This window comes from Platichthys flesus, chromosome 9 (genome assembly GCF_949316205.1).
Source record: "Platichthys flesus chromosome 9, fPlaFle2.1, whole genome shotgun sequence".
Classification (NCBI taxonomy): domain Eukaryota; kingdom Metazoa; phylum Chordata; class Actinopteri; order Pleuronectiformes; family Pleuronectidae; genus Platichthys; species Platichthys flesus.
Genome location: NC_084953.1, coordinates 7,250,625 through 7,272,573, shown reverse-complemented (window position 1 = coordinate 7,272,573; position 21,949 = coordinate 7,250,625). Strand labels below are relative to the sequence as shown.

General features: G+C 39.4%; 1 protein-coding gene across 3 annotated transcripts; it reads left to right on the top strand.

Annotated features, from left to right (window-relative positions):
* Positions 1–1,333: 1,333 nt before the first annotated feature.
* ptprc (protein tyrosine phosphatase receptor type C) lies at positions 1,334–21,656 on the top strand. Of its 3 annotated transcripts, XM_062395221.1 has the most exons (36): positions 1,334–1,657; positions 6,123–6,155; positions 6,603–6,623; positions 6,951–7,058; positions 7,266–7,289; positions 8,132–8,221; positions 8,437–8,460; positions 8,930–9,040; positions 9,256–9,285; positions 9,782–10,057; positions 10,160–10,396; positions 10,497–10,595; positions 10,955–11,182; positions 11,293–11,427; positions 11,722–11,742; positions 12,382–12,546; positions 12,804–13,009; positions 13,093–13,153; positions 13,287–13,395; positions 13,660–13,697; positions 14,180–14,289; positions 14,368–14,458; positions 14,976–15,052; positions 15,255–15,291; positions 15,415–15,512; positions 16,228–16,353; positions 16,508–16,665; positions 17,027–17,162; positions 17,490–17,639; positions 17,914–18,004; positions 18,085–18,218; positions 18,673–18,798; positions 18,892–19,014; positions 19,101–19,252; positions 20,004–20,139; positions 20,902–21,656. In XM_062395221.1, the coding sequence occupies exons 1-36, from the start codon at positions 1,594–1,596 to the stop codon at positions 21,175–21,177; spliced, it is 4,101 nt and encodes a 1,366-aa protein (XP_062251205.1). In that variant the 5' UTR covers positions 1,334–1,593; the 3' UTR covers positions 21,178–21,656. The 3 variants fall into 3 exon arrangements, with proteins under 3 accessions (XP_062251205.1, XP_062251206.1, XP_062251207.1); XM_062395222.1 differs by lacking the exon at positions 7,266–7,289; XM_062395223.1 differs by lacking the exons at positions 6,603–6,623; positions 6,951–7,058; positions 7,266–7,289.
* Positions 21,657–21,949: the final 293 nt, after the last annotated feature.

Sequence of the window (21,949 nt, the reverse complement as noted above, 5' to 3'; positions counted from 1 at the left end):
GACACATGGACTTGTGGAAAATGACTTAAATTTGATGTTTTAAATCACTGTATAGATGGTTTAGGATGAACTCTTTGGAAACAGGACACTGGTGAACAGAACCATGAAGTTGTCTGATCTCTAAATACTTTATACTATATATGTACAGAGTTGTTTGACCTGGACACACACATTAAGCAACATGGAGGTAAACGAGTAATAAGAGCCTTGTGTGAATTGCATGAACATCATGCTGCTTGCTTAAGAGCCACTTCCTGATTACAAGAACCTACAGTAAACTCTCTGAAGTGGAAATAACCAAATACCATATGTTTCAGTGTATTAGGAGGAAATCCATATTTAGATCCTCGCCCTAAAAATGTGAGGTCATTGTTGGAAACATTGTCTGTTCCTATAAAGGGTTCAAACTTATTTCCACAGAACTATTTGCTGTGAGTTGATCTCTGGGTTCTCGTCTTTGTTTCGTCGACTCGACGGCCGACCCTATGACGGCTGTTAAACTTCAGCTCGGCACCAAACAAAAAAACTCTCCTTTAGTTGCATGCATTATTTTTCCATCACTGTGTTAAATAGCTGAGCATGTGTTTCATCCAGATTCACATCAGCTCACCAGCCAGTGTGTGAGGCTCACTCCCTGGGGAATTAGTCTGCTCCTCTCCTTCCTCTTTTATCCCCCTATTTTCTCGTGTATGTAAACAGGAGTGAAGCAGTTTTGGGCTCCGAGGCAGAGCACAATGATCAAACAGCCACGCACACGATCAATGACTTTGAAGAGATCTAACATCCCTTATGAATGTATGTTTCTCAGAGAGTGAACGGCAGAAGTGAAGAAAATGGCCACAAGAAAAGGAAAAGGCAGCATCTCTTTTCTTGCACGCTGCAGGGCCGGCTACTCGTGGGCTTTGACTACGTGTTTGTGCGACTGTGGGCTGGAAGAAGTCCCCCCCCCCCCCCCCCCCCCCCGGTGAACATGTCGTTTCTCAGACGACACATTTCTTGTTTTAAGAGCCTAGTTTAGTAAATGAACAGAGATTAATAGGACAGAAAAAATTACCCTGTGTTAAAATCACAATTTGTTTCTATCATTAGTGTCTGTGAATTACAAAATGTTAAGCAGGCTATTAAGCATGTTTCCAAAAGTGTGATACAGCTAAAATAACCCTTGAATTCAAGCTAAACTTCTCCCTTTTCTCCTTATTATGCTGAAGAGTTTCACACTTGAGCAAAAAGCAAGTGAGGATCCGACGTAAGACTTCCTGTTCTTGGTGGCGTAGCCCAAAATGAAGCTTCCTGTCACTGAGCGTTAAGGTGCAGGCAGCCTCTTTTCGATGTGACATCACTCGCACTCGCTCGACTTGAAACCAGAAGCGAGGTTGTTCAGGGTTTGGGGAACAAGTCCAGGAAGCTGCGGCAACTGATAAGACAGAAAACTTATGAAGCATAAAACAAGACAACGTTGAGAACTTACTTCTCTCCTAGAGTCGAGTCGAGAATTGGAGTTAAGCTTCGATCAGGCGTCTTGGTCGCTGCCGGTCGGTCCCCTCTAGGACTGCGCTGTGTGGTCGTGGCAGGAACACGCCCTGACTCCTGGATATGGCGGGTCTCCGTGGTGTCACGATCCTGCTGCTCTGGGCTGGAATCATTGGTTTGGCCAAATGTAAGTAATCTTTAATGTAACAGTAAACTTGAGTCCTTGCACGTGTCATGGAAGTTTTAAAATCTAGAGGGGAAATGAATCTGTAAATGACGTAAAACAAGCTAATGAACTGAACACGAGGAGGTCTTGTGTTCTAAACTCCTAAATTGACTGTTTTTGAAGTTTCGGTTGTTGAGAGTGAACTCGTCTTCAGAAGGAATGTTGAAAAACCCTCCGAGCCCGAGACGCAGACATGAACCTGTCAGTCGAGCAGCTTCTTCTCTCTTTCAGACTGTCAGCACTCTCACTGTAAGACAACTGAGGGCAGGCATGACAGGCATACTGTACCTAGCGTCTTTGAGTTTGTGCAACTTCACGTTTTTCTTAAACTTTCCAGACCTAAGAACACGAAACAGAACAAGTGCGTGTGTTTGTGATGTGAGGAGCCTGAAAGTGACAGGCTCCCGAGCCCCTCTGGCAAAGAGAGGCAGCAGCTGTGCTTCAATCAAACACTGATGTTAATAAGACAAGTCTACTTTAAACAACACTTTCATTTGGTTAAGAGCTGTGGGAATCTTACACAGTCGTGTTTCTGTTCCGCTTCGACTGTGTGCGTGTGTGTGTGTGCGTGTGTGTGGTGGTTTGTATGTATGTTTCGTTGGGGGGGGGGTTGTGTGACAGATATGACATGAGTATTTTTGGGGGGTGTCTCTGGAAGCTCTTCACTTCAACCCCAGTGGCTGTGTGTGTGTGTGTCTATGTATGTGTGTGTTTGTGTGTGTGTGTGTGTGTTTGTATGCATGCGTGTGTGTGTGTGTGTGTGAGACCCAGCTCACAGCCTCCAGCCTCACTCGGAGTTCTGCTGCTGTTGGAGCATGTTCTGCTATTTTCAGCTTGAGATCTGTTCACGTGAGCTGAAATGAACTCTTCCTTGTGTTGCTCGTGGCTTCATGACAGGGCATTAAAGAAAAGGGGCCCCGGCTCCCATCCAAGCCAACGGTGTAGTTAAATTGATCAGTGTTACAGAAGAAGGCCGTGAATTCCCATTCAATCTCCACTGTCTATTTCAGAATAGCTCACAATCAACATCCAGGTAAAGATAAAAGAAACTGTATTAGCTTGTGATCGCAGGGATCAAGCTAATATTCCTATTGGATGGGGATCCAATAGGAAGTGTAGTCATTTGGGTGATAATGTTAGATAATATGATACGTCAGGGTTGTATGATGATACTGCCAATGGATAATAATGTCTATGACTCAAGGATTAGAGCTCTAGTAATGACATTGACCTATAGTCATTAAAGCAGGATGAGTATAGTTGGGATGTAGACTTTCTTAGACAGGGACCAGTTGGTGGAAATGTCCAGACCCATCGTCGGTTACAGGCATTTTGGACCGAGATGGGGGGGGGGGGGGGTCTCGTGCTCCACAGAGAGGAAGGAAAGTTTCATATTTAAGCGTGGAGGAATCCTTAAGTGATAATGAGTTTAGTTTGAGTTTTGGGGGTCGTTGTCTGTCCAGAGTGTAAAAATGACACAATTCCACATTTGCATTTCACTTTACGTTTACCTGACATGTTGTTTGGTCTGTTTAATGGCACCTTGTTTCTGCTTCCTGTTCTAAATGATGATGATCATGGTCATTTAGTGGCGATGAATCAGAATCTGAATCAGGAGCAGAATTACAATCAGCTTCGTTGGCCGAGTGTGATTTAAGCATCTTAACTTTTTCATTAATGAACTATTATTTGTCATAAATCAAACCCGCACCGAAACTGAAGCAAATACCTTTAATAGCATGTGGTGGTACATTTACTCCAGTTCTGTACGTTAATACTATTTAATGTACCTTAGTATTTTAGTGATATGCAACATTATGTTTCTACTCCGACAACATTTCCTTTAGATCTTTTTCAGAGAAATATTTAAAAAATGTACAATCAGCATTTCCCTTTTGATGCAGTGTATACACACAATCTTAATTATCTAGATATCGATTTTGCTAACATTTAATGTACCTATAAATATTTTACAGTTATGTAATGTACGACAGTATAGCGCAGATTTTCACAGAGTGGTTTTGTGGCTGTTTCTGAAATAATAATTTTCATAGTTATTTTATTAAGAATAGAACAGAAGTCATTAAATTATGAACGCAGTAAATATTAGGGGGAAAAAAGCCTTGAAATGTATATTTTCAAAAATTGAATCGATGTAATCACTTAACCAGATAAAAGTCTAAGATATAAAAGTTGCTTTACCAAGAGAGACATAGGAAAATAAGTATATATGATAGGATTTTACCATATAATTACATAGCAGACCACTACAATTATAAGTATTAGACCATGGAACGTATTTCTCAGTATCAAGTCAGATCAGCGCCAAAAAGCCAAAAAGCGTGTGAGCACCAGTTGCATTTGCCTGAACTCTCCCCAGTCTATTTGAGATGAAGCAGGATGGAGTTGTGTGATCAAACATTTGACCACTTCCGTGTTCCATTCTGAGTTGCCTTCACTTCCTGGCAGAGCTGAGCAGATCGGCGCGGGCCAAACAGGCCGAGACGAGGTAGATGACTTCGGAATGCTTGGAGAGGAAAAAAAAAAATAAAAAAGGGGAAGTGCAGCGTTCAAAATGAAGAAGTGAGGTCAGAGATGTTAAACGCGCTGCACGATTAAAGCAGATTGTGGGAGGAGGGAGAGCTTATCACAAAAGGGAGGGGGGGGGGGGGGGTCGTCTGTGATCTGTGAAGTATGCAAAACACGTCAAATACAGAAAAATCCCTGACGGAGAAAACACAAGGGACCTCAGACATGTAGATGGATTCAGGGACGGGGATCATGGGGCGTTTGAGGTCTGATAAAAAAGTGTGAATGTCACAACTTTGTTTCACCCTCTGGCCTGAAGACCCAGAGAGAGAAAGAACCCAAAAGACAGAGAAGGTGTCACTTTTGGTTAAGACGTTGAAAATGAAACGTAAAAAAACTTCATAAAGAGGAAGTTGCACTGGCCTTTCTTTCCTATCCATGTCTACGGAAGCCCAGAGAGCCCAACGCATTGCAAATTAAGAAACACGACTTCATCAATTTGAAGGACACAACACAAGCTAATACAGACACGTGCTGCAAATAGGGACAAAATGACAACGGGAAAGAGTGATGAACCTGTCTGTAGGTCAATGCTTTGTGACGTTACTGAAGTCGGCTGCTCATCAGTGGTGAGACAGCTTCACAAAGCACTGAACTGTTTCCGGTGTCGTTTTTGCCACCACGAGGCTTGAAGAGGCTGCAGAGGGCGGTGAGATGTCCCTGCACAGAGAGAGAGAGAGAGAGCGAGAGAGCATGCATCTCTGCAGTAAAACAAGAACGAGCCAAACCACATCCTGACACTCATTGTTCGACCGTCCCCTGCCCACTCACTGCTCCTGACATAGAGAACCATAAAACTACACAAGGTTGTTTCAGTTTATTTCACACAGGGAAAATACATACATACAAGATAAATAACAGATAAATAAATGAAAAGTAAAAATACATGTGGGGTGTGGTAGAAACTAGTCATGGCTTATATGTCAACCATAATCCCCCAAAAACGTATCAATACAGATAATTTGACATATATTAGTTTACCAGGAGAAATAGGGAAGTATCTTTTTGACGAACGCAGCGTGAAAAACCGAAACTAAAAGCTGAGTTTTGTAACAAATCAAATGTTTAGACAGCAGAGCATTTCTGTTCATACCAGGACAATGACACAGAGGAATCCACAGCTTGATCACTTCACCACATTTAGCTTATACCAAGGTGGACAAAGATGCTGAGCCTGTCTAGTTTGATAATTCATGAAATGTGAATTGTTGCCAAAATCGTCTCTAAAACAACAAACAACAAGTTAAATCTTGTACTTTTCACTTTAAAAAGAAAAAAGTATAGATTTGAAATATACTTATGTTGAAAAATAGTCAGCTGTTAATGTTTTTCATTGCTTTAATTTTACATTCAATCCATAGAGCACAAATATTATTTTAAACAAGACTTTGTGAAGCTTGGTTTTTTCATTTGTTAAAAAACGAGGATGTAACAGAAAAGGGCAATTTGTTGTTCTATAAAAGCGAGGGATGTGTCCAAACGGTTTAAGTGTGGGGGGGGGGGACTCTGAGTTTTAGTGTCGGGCAGGAAGTGGTTTGTCTTCTGAAATAGCAAGTGAGGCTATTTGCCACATCGTCATGGCAACCAGGTCGCACTGTGCCACCTCCCACAGACGACTTAGTTAGAAAATGGAGGATTTGCTCTTTTGGCCTGAACCTTCCCACCAGGGTTTTATTGACCGATTGGAAAAAAATACTTTAATAAAAAGTTAAAATTAAGATTTCTTCCAAAAAACACTGATCTGTCATATTCTCTACTACATTCATCTTCACTATTATGACAAATAAAAAAACTGCATCACAAACGTTGACACACTTTTTCTCTTCTGTGATTCCAGGTCAAAACGCCAATATATCAACTCATGTAACAGGTGAGTGAGAAAACCCAAGTTAATGTATACAATTAATTTAGTTGTTGATGTAGTAAGTCTTGAAATTAAGAAACGATTTATTTATGTATTCTGTGAACAGAATTTAAATGCAAACACCAAGTAAGCCACAACACAAATGCTGAAGCCACAACACGAATATAGAAGCAACAACATGAATGTAGAAGCCAAAACACAAATTCTGAAGCAACAACAGGCATGTAGGAGCTACAAAAATTGTTGACAATGAAATGAACAGTGACTGAAAGTTGTCAAGTCCCTGTTGTATGAGTAAAGTGAGCAGTCATTTGTAAAAAATTGGCTGCTAAAAACTTGATGAAAAAATCACTGATCTGACATATTCGCTACTAAATTTAGCTTCACTATTACGAATAATAAAAAAAACTGCAACGCAACAATTGAGACACTTTTTCTCTTCTGTGATTCCAGCTCAAGTGTCCGATCAACCAAGTGAGTGAGAAAACCCAAGTTAATGGGTTAAATTACTTTAATTGTTGCTGTAATTAGTCAAAATATCAAGAAACGTTTTATTTACGTATTTGTGAACAGAATTTAATTGCAAACACCAAGTAATCCAAAACACAAATGCTGACGCCACAACAAAAATATAGAAGCCACAACACGAATGTAGAAGATGGATGCACACTTTCAGCAGGTTTGTGTTGTTCGTTTAAACGCTTGTGTGAGACATCTCAGCCACCGTAGTTAAGCATCATTTCAGGTTCGACTGTTGGCAGTCAAGTGAAAGTGACCTCCATCGTGCTCTCCTTCCTGCAGCCAAAGCTACCACCGCCTCAGCTACAACCAACCACACGAAAACCCCTCTGCCCATGGCCTCACCTGAAGACACCAAGCTCAACGCCACAGTGGATAACACCATCCCAGGTTGGAATTTTCTCTTTTAACGTGAGAGTGTGATGAGATTGTGTATTAATGTGAGTACAGACAGCGGACAGTGACTGCAGCACTTGTTACTGTGAGTAGTATCTGTTCCAAGTGACTCAGAGGTTGAAGACATTTTGTCATAGTTACAACTGATTATTTCACAGATGTTGCTTGATCATGTACTGATGTTTTGTTTTCTCCTTGAAGTGCGTCGTGACACCGATGTACCATGTGAGTGAGAAAACCCAAGTTAATTTATAAAATTAATTTAGTTGTTGCTGTAATTAGTCGAGAAATCAAGAAACGTTTTATTTATGTATTCTGCGAACAGAATTTAATTGCAAACCCTAAGTAAGCCTCAACACAAATGCTGAAGACACAACTGGACTATAGAAGCCACAACATGAATACAGAAGCCACAACAATTATGTAGAAGCAACAACACAAAAGTAGAAGCCATAACACAAATATAAAAGCCACAACACGAATGTAGAAGCCCTAACACGTAAGTAGAAGTCACAACACAAATATGAAAAGCACAACACGAATGTAGAAGCCACAACACGTATGTAGAAGCCACAACACAAATGTAGAAGCCACAACACAACTATTGAATTCACAACATTTATGTAGAAGCCAAATCACGAATGTAGAAGCCACAACACAAATAAAGAAGCCATACCATGGATGTTGGAGCCACAAAAAGAAAGTAAAGCCACAACACAAATATAGAAACTAGAACAATTGTGGTTAATTCACTGTTGGGTAAAATGAGCAGTCGTTTGTAAAAAAGACAAAAACAATTGCCTGCTAAAAATGAGATGCTTGGCTGTTTGAGGTGTTAGACATCAGGTGCTTGGAGCATCCAAACATGAACATGAAGAACACACCTGTACCATCACACCTCAAATAGACAAGACTCTAATATTCAAGCAGCGACACTTTCAGCAGGTTTGTGTTATTCGTTCAAACGCTTGTGTGAGACATCTCAGCCACCGTAGTTAAGCATCGTATCAGGTACGACTGTTGGCAGTCAAGTGAAGGTGACCTCCATCGTGCTCTCCTTCCTGCAGCCAAAGCTACCACCGCCTCAGCTACAACCAACGACAACAAAGGCCCTTCGCCCCTGACCTCACCTGAAGACACCAAGCTCACCACCCGAGGTTGGAATTTTCTCTTTTAACGTGAGAGTGTGATGAGATTGTGTATTAATGTGAGTGCAGACAGCGGACAGTCACAGCAGCACTTGTTACTGTGAGTAGTATCTGTTCCAAGTGACTCAGAGGTTGAAGACATTTTGTCATAGTTACAACTGATTATTTCATAGATGTTGCTTGATCATGTACTGATGTTTTGTTTCCCCCTTTTCTCCTTGAAGTGCGTCGTGACACCGATGTATCATGTGAGTGAGAAAACCCAAGTTAATTTATAAATTAATTTAGTTGTTTCTGTAATTAGTCGAGAAATCAAGAAACGTTTTATTTATGTATTCTGTGAACAGAATTTAATTGCATCACTAAGTAACCCTCAACACAAATGCTGAAGACACAACTGGACTATAGAAGCCACAACAATTATGTAGAAGTCTCAACACAAATATAAAGCACAACACGAATTTTGAAGCCAAAACACGTATGTAGAAGCCACAACACAAATATAAAAGCCACAACATGAATGTCGAAGCCACAACACAATTATAAAAGCCACAACACGAATGTAGAAGACACAACCTACACACACTTTCAGCAGGTTTGTGTTATTCGTTTAAACGCTTGTGTGAGACATCTCAGCCACCGTAGTTAAGCATCATATCAGGTACGACTGTTGGCAGTCAAGTGAAAGTGACCTCCATCGTGCTCTCCTTCCTGCAGCCAATGATACCACCGCCTCAGCTTCAACCAACGACACAGAAACCACTTCGCACAAGACCCCAACAAATGTCAGCACGCACAACACCACAGTGAATAATAACACCACCCCAGGTTGGAATTTTCTCTTTTAACGTGAGAGTGTGATGAGATTGTGTATTAATGTGAGTACAGACAGTGGACAGTGACAGCAGCACTTGTTACTGTGAGTAGTATCTGTTCCAAGTGACTCAGAGGTTGAAGACATTTTGTCATAGTTACAACTGATTATTTCACAGATGTTGCTTGATCATGTACTGATGTTTTGTTTTCCCCTTTTCTCCTTGAAGAGCGTGGTACTACAGCTCCCCCACTAACGTGTGAGTATCACTTCATGAAATCATATATTCTCTAGAACATTTTATATAATGGCTGGAATGGCGCTGAGCAGAATACATACCTCGCTCCGCTTGTGGAACCACATTTAAATTCACCAGATTTGGATTTTTATTTGGTTCTGAACCAACATGCTCAAAACTATATTTTTAGATTTTCTTCTTCGAGAAACTTTTAAAATGTAATGTTGCTGTTTACTTTTGTTTTTCTTTTTTTTAATTGTCATTTTAGTATGTTCTTATGTTTCTTAAAATCTGTTCTCCTCTTATTTGACTTACATTTGATTATTTTATTTTTTTTACCTATAATGTATGTAAAGTACTTGATTTTCTAGAAAACAGTGATTCATAATTTATCAAAAATACTAAAGATAAAAAATAAAACATAACCTCCTTGGCAGAGGTAATCATAGTGTTATTATCTGCAGTCTGTGTTTTTCTATGACCTGTTTTATTTGTATTCTCTTGATTTTGTCTGCAGGTAATTACACTGTAAAATCCATCAAGTTTGGCCTCCGGATTGACATCACAAGCTCGGCAGTTAGCTCTGTTCATACCACCATAATGATTAATGAAGAAGGGGAAAATGCGACTGAAGCAATACCCAGGGCTCCTCATTCCAATCAAAGTTCATATCATGAAATCAAACAGCTGAAGCCGTGCACTAAATATGAGCTTAAAGTGACACTTGTGGATAAAGACGAACAAACGCCCTGCCATTGCACGACTGAAAATGTTCCCATGACAATTGGAATAAGTGAGTCAAAAGAATTTATTTTGGTTAAATTAATGTTTCAAATTAAAAGATAGAACTGTGTGTAAAACAAGCAGATATTTATTAATCCCTTGTGTATTTCAGTGAAAGATGACATTGAAGAGGCCAACTGCAGCTCTACCAGCGGCAAATCCGTGTGTTACAGAACTGGATGGGACATCAACTCCTTTCAAACGACTCCGGTTATGATCCCAGATCTGCAATGTGGCCACAACACCGTCTGTTTCAAACCTGGTTTTGATGACATTTGCTCTAATATAACTTTCACCTTGCCAACCTGCACCAACATTTCCTCTCAGTTCAACAGAAGCATCACCCTCGGTATGTGTAACAGTTTGTACTGTTATTTTGAAATGCATGTCCTTTTGTAACTTATCTCCTCATGTTTTATGTCTGCTCTTCTTTTCCACCGATTTTTTAGATGTTAAAAGCATAAACCAAACTGCTCCAACACAATTTCCTGTAGAATTTGAAACAAAATTACCTCCAAAATGCAACCTCTCCATTGATTACACCTGTCGTGGTAAGTGGAAATTCTTTGTGTGTCTGCAACATTATACATAGACTTACATTGAAAGAGGGGATATTATCAATTAACTACTGTCCAGTTTAACTTTAAACTGAAATTACCTACATTTTTCTAAGATTCTTAATTATTCACAAAAACATCAATGCTCAAAATGAGTGTGAAAATAAATATGACGTATTGTCTGAACTCCTTGCTTAAAGTAATAAACAGTGGTTTCCTTCTAGTGACTTTTACATTATTGAATATAGAATTTATCCCATTATAATTATTATATGATAGTATAATAATAAGATTAATAACATAATCAATGTGTCTTAAAATGTCCTATCCTCTTCGACAACGCAACCCAGAGTTTGACAGATTCAATGAGGCTGATAAACATGGACCAGACCCCTCATGGAGGGAATTTGTCTATAAGGGTGATAAACATGGACCACACCCCTTACGGATTGACATAGTATCTGAGAATCTGTCTGAGCTGGAGCCTTTCACAGACTACAACTGTACCGGTCACATCAAGGACGGGAACAATGACAACGTATACAACACAACTGAAGTTAAAGTCCGGATCAGCTGTGGTATGTAGACATTCACTGGATGACAGCTTTTATCCTCAGACACTGGGGAGGGGATGATTGTGATGTCAGTACTCAGGTCTGTGTTCCACATGTCTAACTTGTCCCAGCAGATCTCAAAATAAACCTCACGAGTCATAGTACCACCAACACATCCTCTCAGCTGATTTGGACCACGACCAATAACGGATGTAAAGACGTGATTCAGAATCTTTCATACATCTGCAGCTGTGGCAAACCTCATGGGAGTAAGTGAAATTGATTATTTCTTTTCTTGATGCATCATTGCTCCATGCTAACAATTATGCATTAACATCATAGACTGAATGATAAACTACATTACAGCTCCCACAGGCAACTTAGTAGGAAAATGGTGGCTTTGCTCTCTTGGCCTGATCATTCCCACCAGAGTTGTATTGGCCGATGGGAAGAAATGCTTTAATAAAAAGTTCAAATGAAGATTTCTTAGAAAAAAAAAATTATGACAAATAAAAAAACTGCAACGCAACAGTTGACACACTTTTTCTCTTCTGTGATTCCAGGTGATAATACCAAAGTAAAAGGTGAGTGAGAAAAGCCAAGTTAATGTGTAAAATTCATTAAGTTGTTGCTGTAATTAGTGGAGAAATCAAGAAATGTTTTGTTTAGTAATTTATCTGAACAGAATTTATTTTCAAACACCAAGTAAGTGTCAACATGGATGTAGTAGCCACAACACGAATACAGAAGCTACAACAATTGTTGACAATGAAATGAGCAGTGGCTGGAAGTGGTTAAGTCACTGTTGTGTGGGTAAAATGTCGTTTGTAAAAAAGACAAAACAACTGGTGGCTAAAAATGAGATGCTTGGCTATTCAAGGTGTTCAACATCAGGTGCTTGGAGCATCCAAACAGGAAGAACACACCTGTACCATCACACCTCAAATAGACAAGACTTTAATATTCAAGCTGTCACTTCAGCAGGTTTGTGTTGTTCGTTCAAACACACAAATAAAACATTTCAAACTTGAGTTGTCTGTCTGAAATAGTTTAGTCTTGCAGGGCTGCATAGATGAAATGAACTGATTAGTGAAAAATGTTGTTACTTAATGGGAAACTTGACCCCCCCAAAAAAGCAGAAAACAAAATGCTGTTTCATTTTGCTGTAATTTTTTATCTGTTATCCAGAACATAAACTAACAACTTGTGAAACTGTGTCACAGTTTATAATAAGCCACAAGGAGGAACCTGCAACATTACTGCTCTGATGCCATACAAGGACTACACCTGCTGGGTCCAACCCTACTACCCCAGGGAGGTCCGATCCTACTACATCTACAGACCAGTCGGGGACCCCGTATCTGTTAAACAGAAAACTCTGATTGGAGGTCGGTGACAAACAGAATGAAACCAGTTGTACTTTTTGTAGCACAACTAGAACAGCACTCAGTGGAGTTAATACCTGACCAACAGACTTCTTAGGAAACCACATTTAAATTCACTAGATCTGGATTCTTATCTGGATCTGCACCAAAAGAAATATAAGTCCCCTATTTCACTTCATTATACTGTTAATAAGTGTTGAAATATCACTGTTTGGAGGACGCATACAGTGTTGTAACCGTTTTTCTTGAATTTGTTACAGTACCAGAGGATGTACGTAATCTGCAGCTGGAGGTTAAAGACCACAATACGATCTCTATCACCTGCACAACTCCTCGAAACTTCAATGGACCTGAGGGAAAATTTAAAGCACAACTTGTTTATGGCAGTAGCATTGTGGAAAAAATTTTTGCAAAATGTGAATTTGAATTCAAGGACCTGAAGTACTCCACGAGCTACACAGTGAAGGTTTGAGTCTCCTTCTTTTCACCGTCACTGTTTTATTCCTGATTTTTCTTCTAATGCTTTAATCAGATTCTCCATCTTTCCAGGTGACTGCTGTCAACCGTCTGTTTGAGAGCAACCCCGTCACAGTGCAAATTTCTACTGAATGTATGTACCATTTCAATCAATGCCTCCGTTTATCTCACGTTGCTTCGTTAAAGCAGACAGATTTAATTTTTTTTTTACACATCTAATTCTATACATTGTGTAAATGCTGTTCTTCGTCCACCTCATTTTACAGATAATGACAAAGCTGTCATTGGTTTTCTCATCTTCCTCATCATCCTCACGTCTGTGGCTCTCCTGCTGGTCGTCTACAAGATCTGGGACATGAGGCGCAGGAAGTCCCAGTGAGAATGATTCTGCATAAATCTTATATCTGTGTTTCTGTCAGATTGCCTCAGGGTTTTGTTTATATTCATTTATTTATTTAAGATGAATAAACCTGCAGATTCTGTTCCACTGATAAGAAAATATCTTCTTATTCACGTTACAGGAATAGTTTAATCACTGCATTTGAATTGATGGCACTTCACACAGGAACGGCATCACTGATACTCTGCTCTGTTTTTCACATCATCTAATCTTTCCAACCTTCACTCTTTTCATTGCAGTGACCTGAGTGAGAACTTGATTCTTATTTCAACAGCAAGTGAGTAGATTTAAGTCAACTCTCATTCCACTCTCCTGATTTTTGTTTCATGTGATTTTAGCAGTTTACTGTTGTTTTCACTTCATAATTTGTTTGACAATCAGAACACAAATCCTTGTTAAGTAAGTTATTAATATTTCAATTTCAAAACTTAATAAATTCACTTTAATTATATACTTTTCATCACATAACATGCAGCTCAATATGTTTTACATAAAACAAAACAACAGAAGCTTAAAACAGAACATATTAAGACGATAAATGTTAAAATAATACAATATTTAAAAAACAGTAACACAATGTTACGATTACAATAAAAGCAAGATCATGAAAATAAGTGTTGAGCAGTTTTTAAAAACATGTCAACATGATGGATATTTTGCATGTTGAATTTTTTAATGTTGCCTTCATAAAATGATTTCCAAATATTTAAGAGTAACAGCAGATTTTGTGTTTAACGTGTTTATTATCTCCTGCGTCAGATGATGAGGAGAACCTGCTGCCCGTCGAGCCCATTGCAGCAGAGCTGCTGCTGGAAGCCTACAAGAGGAAACTGGCTGATGAGGCCAGACTCTTCCTGGCTGAGTTTCAGGTACTTTGACTGGTTTGTGGGTTTTGGTGTTCTTCTCTTTTTCCTTCACTGTTAGATGACATTTGTTTATGCTTACAGAGCATCCCCAGAATTTTCTCCAGGCACTCGGTGAAAGAGGCCAAGAAGTCCTCCAATGTCCCCAAGAACCGCTACGTGGACATCTTGCCCTGTGAGTGGGAGCTTGTCCAACAACACGTGAAGCCTTTTTAAACAAAAGAGATCAAAACACTGAGCAGATGAGTGAGATTTTATCAACTCGTTTTTCCATAAAGTTTCATAACACTTGTCAATTTGCTGTCATGGATTAATCTTAATATTGTTTCCATTGTGGTATATATATAAATATATATATACTTTTTAATATCTCTGGATATGTTGAGCCAACGTGGTAAAATCCTGCTTAATGGCAACATTGGATTCACAGGATAAATCAGTGCAAAGCTATATCCTGAAATTTAGGTATTTATTATAATCATAGCCATAAACATCGTCTTGGATAAATGTTATCCTATCATATAACAATATAATGATACATATAAAAGCTCTTTTTGATATCCACAACAACCACATGTGTTGGGTCATCTCCATATATCTCCTACACACAAACACACACACATTGTGTATTTGAATATAATAAAAGTTTCCCCTGTGATGTGAATTATTTTTCTTTTTCTCCCTCGGACCAGATGATTATAACCGTGTCCAGCTGACCACAGGAAACGGCGAAGCAGGATGTGACTACATCAACGCCAGCTTCATTGATGTACGGAGATTGTAACACAACTGCTTTTCCTGTTACTGCCAGTGTTGCTGTGACATAGACTGAGGAGAAGATTGAGCTGCAGACTATGATAGCAATATGAGATATCACATTAATAGCTACAACTTTGATTTGAGGGTTTAGTGGACACAAAGTTTGTGTTCTCTTTCTGTCACTGAACATTTTACTTATTTTCTGACTGCAGGGATACAAGGAAGCCAAGAAGTACATTGCAGCTCAAGGTAAACCCAGGTTCTCATTGTCTGTCATTCACTCAGTCAACACATTTGTGATGCTGTGTGTTTTTGGTTGATACAAAGTGCCTGGCTCCCCGTGTGCATTGACATTCCGTGTGTGTGTTGTAGGGCCCAAGGATGAGACTTTGGGGGACTTCTGGAGGATGGTCTGGGAGCAGCAGTCCTCTATAATCGTCATGGTAACCCGCTGTGAAGAGGGAAACCGGGTGAGAACGACAACTTTAACATTTAGCTGGCATTGGGTGTGAGGGAGAGACGTTTTTCTGAAGCAAGATTAACAAGTTTAAAGCTGTTTTGCTTCCACCAAATCTGAGCGGGTTGGTCAAAAAAAGGAGTTTTAATCTTGTGGAGCGACTTGATCGGATAAATATGTTCAAACCTTAGTGGCACAACCTCAGTGTAGTCTCCAGGAAACTCAGAGTTTCCTCTCACAGAGATATTCAGAACCTTCATCCAGCTGTTATCCGGCTTCTTAACTCAACCTCAGGCCCTACGAAGCCTTTTATTCAAATTCAGAATATAGCATGATATTCATCCGTTAGTATTATAACACAAATATGTGCTGGATTTTGTATAATTCAGCATTTAAGCAACGTTCTGTCATCCATGTTTGGATAAGGATCAATTTAAGACAATGTGTCCTCAGTGAAAAATAATAAAAGTAAATAGACAAACTAGACCTACGCTCTAAAAGACTGATATTACATTGATGCAGTGGATTTCTTTACATAACTAGTTGAAAATTATGCACTGTGGGTATGTTTAAAAATGTGTGTATTCCCATAACGGTCTTGTTTGAGTCTGTCTACCACTCACATATCAGATTAAGACATGACAACAATTCACACGCACATTTTCACTGAGTATAAAATACTCAAGCAGCAGGATTTAATGCGCTCTCTCTCCTGTCACGTGTCACAGGTCAAGTGTTCGCAGTACTGGCCGGCTCCAGATCGGGAGGCCGAGATCTTTGAGGAGTTTGTGGTGAAGCTGAACTCAGAGGAGATCTGTCCGGATTACACCATCCGTCACCTCAGCCTAACGAACGTGAGTCTCCATTAAAATAATTGAATATTTAAAATTGTGTTTATGTTTTGTATGTGTCTGGATATGTGTGATCTTTAATGCAACAAATATAATTGTGTGCATGCTTTGGTCCGTGTGTGTGTGTGTGTGTGTGTGTGTGTGTGTGTGTGAGCAGAAGAGGGAGAAGAGCTCAGACAGGGAGGTGACTCACATCCAGTTCATGAGCTGGCCCGACCACGGCGTCCCATCGGAGCCACACCTCCTCCTGAAGCTGAGGAGGCGCGTCAACGCTTTCAAGAACTTCTTCAGCGGCCCCATCGTCGTCCACTGCAGGTTCGTGATGCAGGCTCACTTCTGTGGCCAGCTGCTGCTCTACCCCTCACTCTTTTTAGAATTACAATTATCATCATGAGCGACATTCAGTGGAAGAAATTCATTAAATATATTCAATTTTTTTACTATCTTACCCCCGTTAATAGTTACATTTCATATCTACATTATGAGATGCTTTAATTTGTAATTTGTAATTTACATTTTTTTATTTAATTTATTGTTTCCCTCTCTGTACTTGCTCCTTCCAGAATTATACTGAAAAGATTCATTAGACCATTTCATCTCTATTGCTCTATTAGAACTAATGGAATTAATGGAATGAATGAAATAGTTTAACACAGTGTCGTTCTCTCCTTCCCAGTGCCGGAGTGGGTAGAACAGGGACTTATATCGGCATTGATGCCATGATGGAGGCTATGGAGGTGGAGGGCAGAGTGGACATCTACGGTTACATGGTCAGACTCCGCAGACAGAGATGCCTCATGGTTCAAGTGGAGGTGAAATAACAGTTTAAATCCTATTTTGTACCGTGTGTGTACGTCTGTGTGAAAGTATGTGTTTCTGATTAGAGCTACATTTATGATGATCCATTTAAACTGCAGAAAGTCCAGTAAACTAATAAATATACAGAGATTATATGTGAAAATGTATTTATGAACAGGCAGGAATACACACAAGTAAGTCCTGAGTTTACAGAAGTATTATAAAAATGGAAATGTAATGAATGAACTTTTTTAATTGATCAAAGTTTATGATTGACTATGATTTGAATTGTGTATCCTTTGTGTATTATGTGTATATGAAGTACATTTGTCCTCCTGTAGGCCCAGTACATCCTGATTCATCAGGCTTTGGTGGAGCACAACCAGTTTGGAGAGACTGAGATCCCACTGTCCGAGGTCCACAGCACACTGAGCCAACTCACAGAGAAAACTTCTGAAAGTGAACCCACCCTGATGGAGGAGGAGTTTGACGTATGGCACTTTATTTATTTATTTATTATTTGTAGGGACATTAATAATAATAATAATAATAATAGTAATAATAAACTTTGTATAAAACAGCTATAAACCAGATCATAATAGCAGATAATGTGTTTGATGTAAAAAAGTGAATCACTATTTTTTATAGTAACTGAACTGAGATTTGCACCTACAACCACATACTAACTTGTATTTCCACAAAAGTTTAATGTTTTAAATCCTTAATATGTTGATGATAATTTGAAAAAACTCTCTTGCAATCCAGAGAGTCCCCACATTTCATAAATGGAGGACGGTCAATGTGGGGATCAGTGAGGAGAACAAGGGGAAGAACCGCCCTTCGTCTGTCATCCCATGTGAGTATCATCTCACCACGGAGATGAATTATTTTCTAATTTTACACATGAGAATAACAAGGTAACATATCCACCCTCAGATGACTACAACCGAGTGCTGCTGAAGCACAATGAAGGACGCAGTCATGACAGTGACCCTGAGGATGAAGAGGAGGAGTCATCAGACGAAGAGGATGAGGATTCCTGTAGATACATCAATGCCTCCCATATTAATGTATGATTATTTTAAGGACACTTTCCGTTTGTTTGTCTCATAACCTGTTTCTCATAACCTGAGCCCTTTTGACCTGTCACGGTCTCTCCAGGTGTCGTCTCAGTAGCTCCAGAAGATTCTATTCCTTCATACAGTCTGTTTGGTTTTTAAAACAGGTGTTACTAGAATGACACTCACCACCTGCACGGCCCAGCAGTCCCTTTTAATTCAAGCTGCACTGAATGTCACACACTTATAGATATCAGTCCTCTCAATGTGCCTGATTTTTCTCGTCAAGATCCACAAATCGATTTCGGAGGGAAATTGGTGACAATGACGTCCTCACATCTCCAAACGTTAAAGAAATTGAATGAGCTCTTCCCTTTCCGAGTCTTTGTTGGTGATAGTGCTAATCCTATTTGTGTGGCTGATGCACGACAGTAGATAACAGTAGATGTTTGTGTTGCTCTCACAGGGATACTGGGGCCCACGTGCCCTCATCGCAGCTCAGACTCCACTGCCCGACACCATGGCTGACTTCTGGTTGATGGTTTACCAGAAGAAAGTGTCCACACTCGTCATGCTCTCAGAGGAGAATAAGGTGCCTAAACTACCATGCACACTCTTCACTACATAAACCTTACATGTACGTAAAACAATACATCACACATTGCCTTTGCATGTATGTTCACAGGAGTCTGAGGCTGTGTACTGGGATAAGGACAAGAGGACATTTGGGGACTTGGAGGTGGAGGTGGTGAGCACAGACGCCACCCCGACCTTCATCAGACGCAATCTGATGATCCGCCATGTAAAGGTAACACAAGAGTTCCTCCGCAGCTGTAGTTGAGTCTGCTCTGTGTCCATAGCTGTCAGTTCATTGGTCATTGCTTCTGTCGACAGAAGACAGAGAGTCGCTCGGTGAAGCAGTTCCAGTTCCTGAAGTGGGTGAACAGGGAGCTGCCGGAGACGCCTCAGTGCCTCGCGGACATGATGAAGGAGATCAAGAAGGGCGGTGGAGGCAGCAAATCACAGACGACCGTGGTCCACTGCAAGTAAGACAACAGACACAGGAGAAGTCCTCTGGAAACATGACGTCTGGAAAGAAGGACTCTCACAGCTCCATGTTGCCTCTATGAGCTCTTTTAGAAGGAAGATGTTTCATTTTAGCTGTTCAAATTGTCACTTTGGGGCGACACTGAAAAAAAACATCAGTTATGCACCAATTACTTAAATTTTGAATTAATGATAAATATCCTTATAAAATGTGTTAAGGGTAAATTCTAGTGTCACCTCATTAAAAGGAAGATATGTATCTGATTCCTGCCTGGAAGGAAAGACAATCTGAATCAGAATAAGAAGAAATTAATAGATGACAAGGAAAAATTGTGTTCTGTTATTATTGCTTGATCAATAATATAATATAATATACAGATCTAAAATTATATTACATTCAAATAAAGTATATAAATAACAAGTATATACAAAATGTGCTTTTTAATTGGTTTAATTTTCACTTGGTTAACTATTCTCAAAGTTTTTCTAAAAATACTTGAAAAACCTCTAAAAAAGTACTATGGGTAAAAAGAAAATGTATTTGATGAGTTTGACAAATAAGCAACAAGTATATTTATCATTCTACAGTTTCTAACATACGATTTACACCAAAGTATAACAGCAGGAACAACCAATGACACGGGTTTATCCCATTGTATAACAATTTAGAAAATCCTAATGTTTCTCTTTTTCCGAATAGCGATGATAATGATATAAAGATCAACGTGTCTGTGTTCTCCCTCTCTTCAGTGACGGCTCGTCCCGCTCCGGGGTTTTCTGCGCCCTGTGGAATCTGCTGGACTGCGCTCACACCGAGAAAGTGATCGATGTTTTCCAGGTGGTCAAAACTTTACGCAAGGAGAGACAGAGCATGATCTCCAGCCTGGTAAGAAAAAGGAAAACTCAGGATCTGTCAGGACTTGTGGTTTAACACTAAGAGTGATATTATTCTTTATTTCTGCTATTTGCCACAAATCCCATGAAAGAACCAAGTCCCAGCACTCTTAGCTCACTTCCCAGTCTTTGGCTCTAAGACCCAAGCACATCATTTACTATGGAAGATCTAAACCTTAAAGAACAAGTCATTTAAAAAAACTATTTTCATTTTAAAAGCAGTTAAACATTTGATAAATACATTTTAAAATCATCTGGGCACTGTTCTGTGATGTTACATGCATACAAATATCATGCATCCGCTGGTAGATGGTAACTTAAACTGTGCAGACGTACAAGAGATATTCACCATCTTGTCCTCTAGTCTAACAAAATCAAATGCAACTGTCAAACACATTTGACAAGTTCACATTAAAAGCTCATATTTGGAGCTGGTTGTAAAATGATGTTAATTGGTTGACAAGCGTTGACGTCAGAAACTCACAGCAAAAAGTTCTGCAGCCTTTCGTGTTGTTGTTCAACTTGCGATGACGTTATCACGGATTTTCTCTTTTGGGAAGTTATTTTTCTGATGTTACGACACCACGTGAATGTATTATGTCACAGAGGTTTCAGCACAGATGTAAGTGTGTCTGTCTTGACACATCACTCATCATTTCAAACGGCTCTAGTTCTGATAATTTGGGGGAAAGTCCGTTCGGAGATCTTTACACAACGACGTGGGTTGATGTTTCCTCCTGTGTGTCTCTCTCAGGCGCAGTACCAGTTCCTGTATGACACAGTGCAGATGCTCGTCCCTGTCCAGAATGGGGAAGTGAAAGCGGTGCAGGCCTCAGCAGCTGACTCCATCCAGATGATCAGTGAAACCGCAGCACCCGAGCAGCCAGACAGCGCCGCCAGCAGCCAGCAGCAGGAGGCGGAAGAGAGCACTCACCTGGTGGCTGAGGAAGGCAAGGAAGACAAGGAAGAGGAGCCTGGTAAAGAGTCCCCGCTGATGGAGGACACCAGCGACGTCCCTCTGGATGTCTGAGGAGCTGCGGCTCAATGCTTTCTTTTCAGTTTCTCCATGAATGTATAGAAACTGTTAAACTCAATGTGGTTCAGGTTCTGACGTGTTAAAGAATTTGATCAAATGTTTTACTTTTGATTTACAAAGAGAGAAAAATATAATGTTAGAGTAAGTTATACATATTTTAGTAGCTAATGTGTAATGGTGCAAATGTGAGCAAAGGTTATATATAACGCTGTCATCAAACTCCAGACTTTGGATTTACTGTATATTGATAGGTACAAGAATGCAATTTTTGAATATACAATACATTGTTTTATATCCCACTATAACATGCATTATCAGCTGAGAGGGTTAGTTTATATTTTGGTTTTCTTGCTAAATAAACAGATGCTATGTTTTCTTCATTTATACAGATATATATTTGATGTATCTAAATAATTTAGTTTAAAATTTGTAATGTAACACTGTGATATTTGATTAAAAGATACTTACAATAAGACTGTTTTTTTTTTCCAACTTTAATTATTGTCTAAGAAATCGTAAAGGCCCGAATCAAAGTTGTGTGTTGAGTGATACTTACCACATGTTATCTTACATTATATATTATATTCTAGATATATTTATAAACATATTATTATCGTAATTATGATAATTCATTTTTAATCATCAGCCAAATCTGTGTGAAGAAAGCTGTTTCTCAATTTGTCATATTCAGAAAACCACACAAGGTTAAAATAAAATAAAGCAGCAAAATTTCCAACATAATATAATAATAGTTCACTTAAATTCA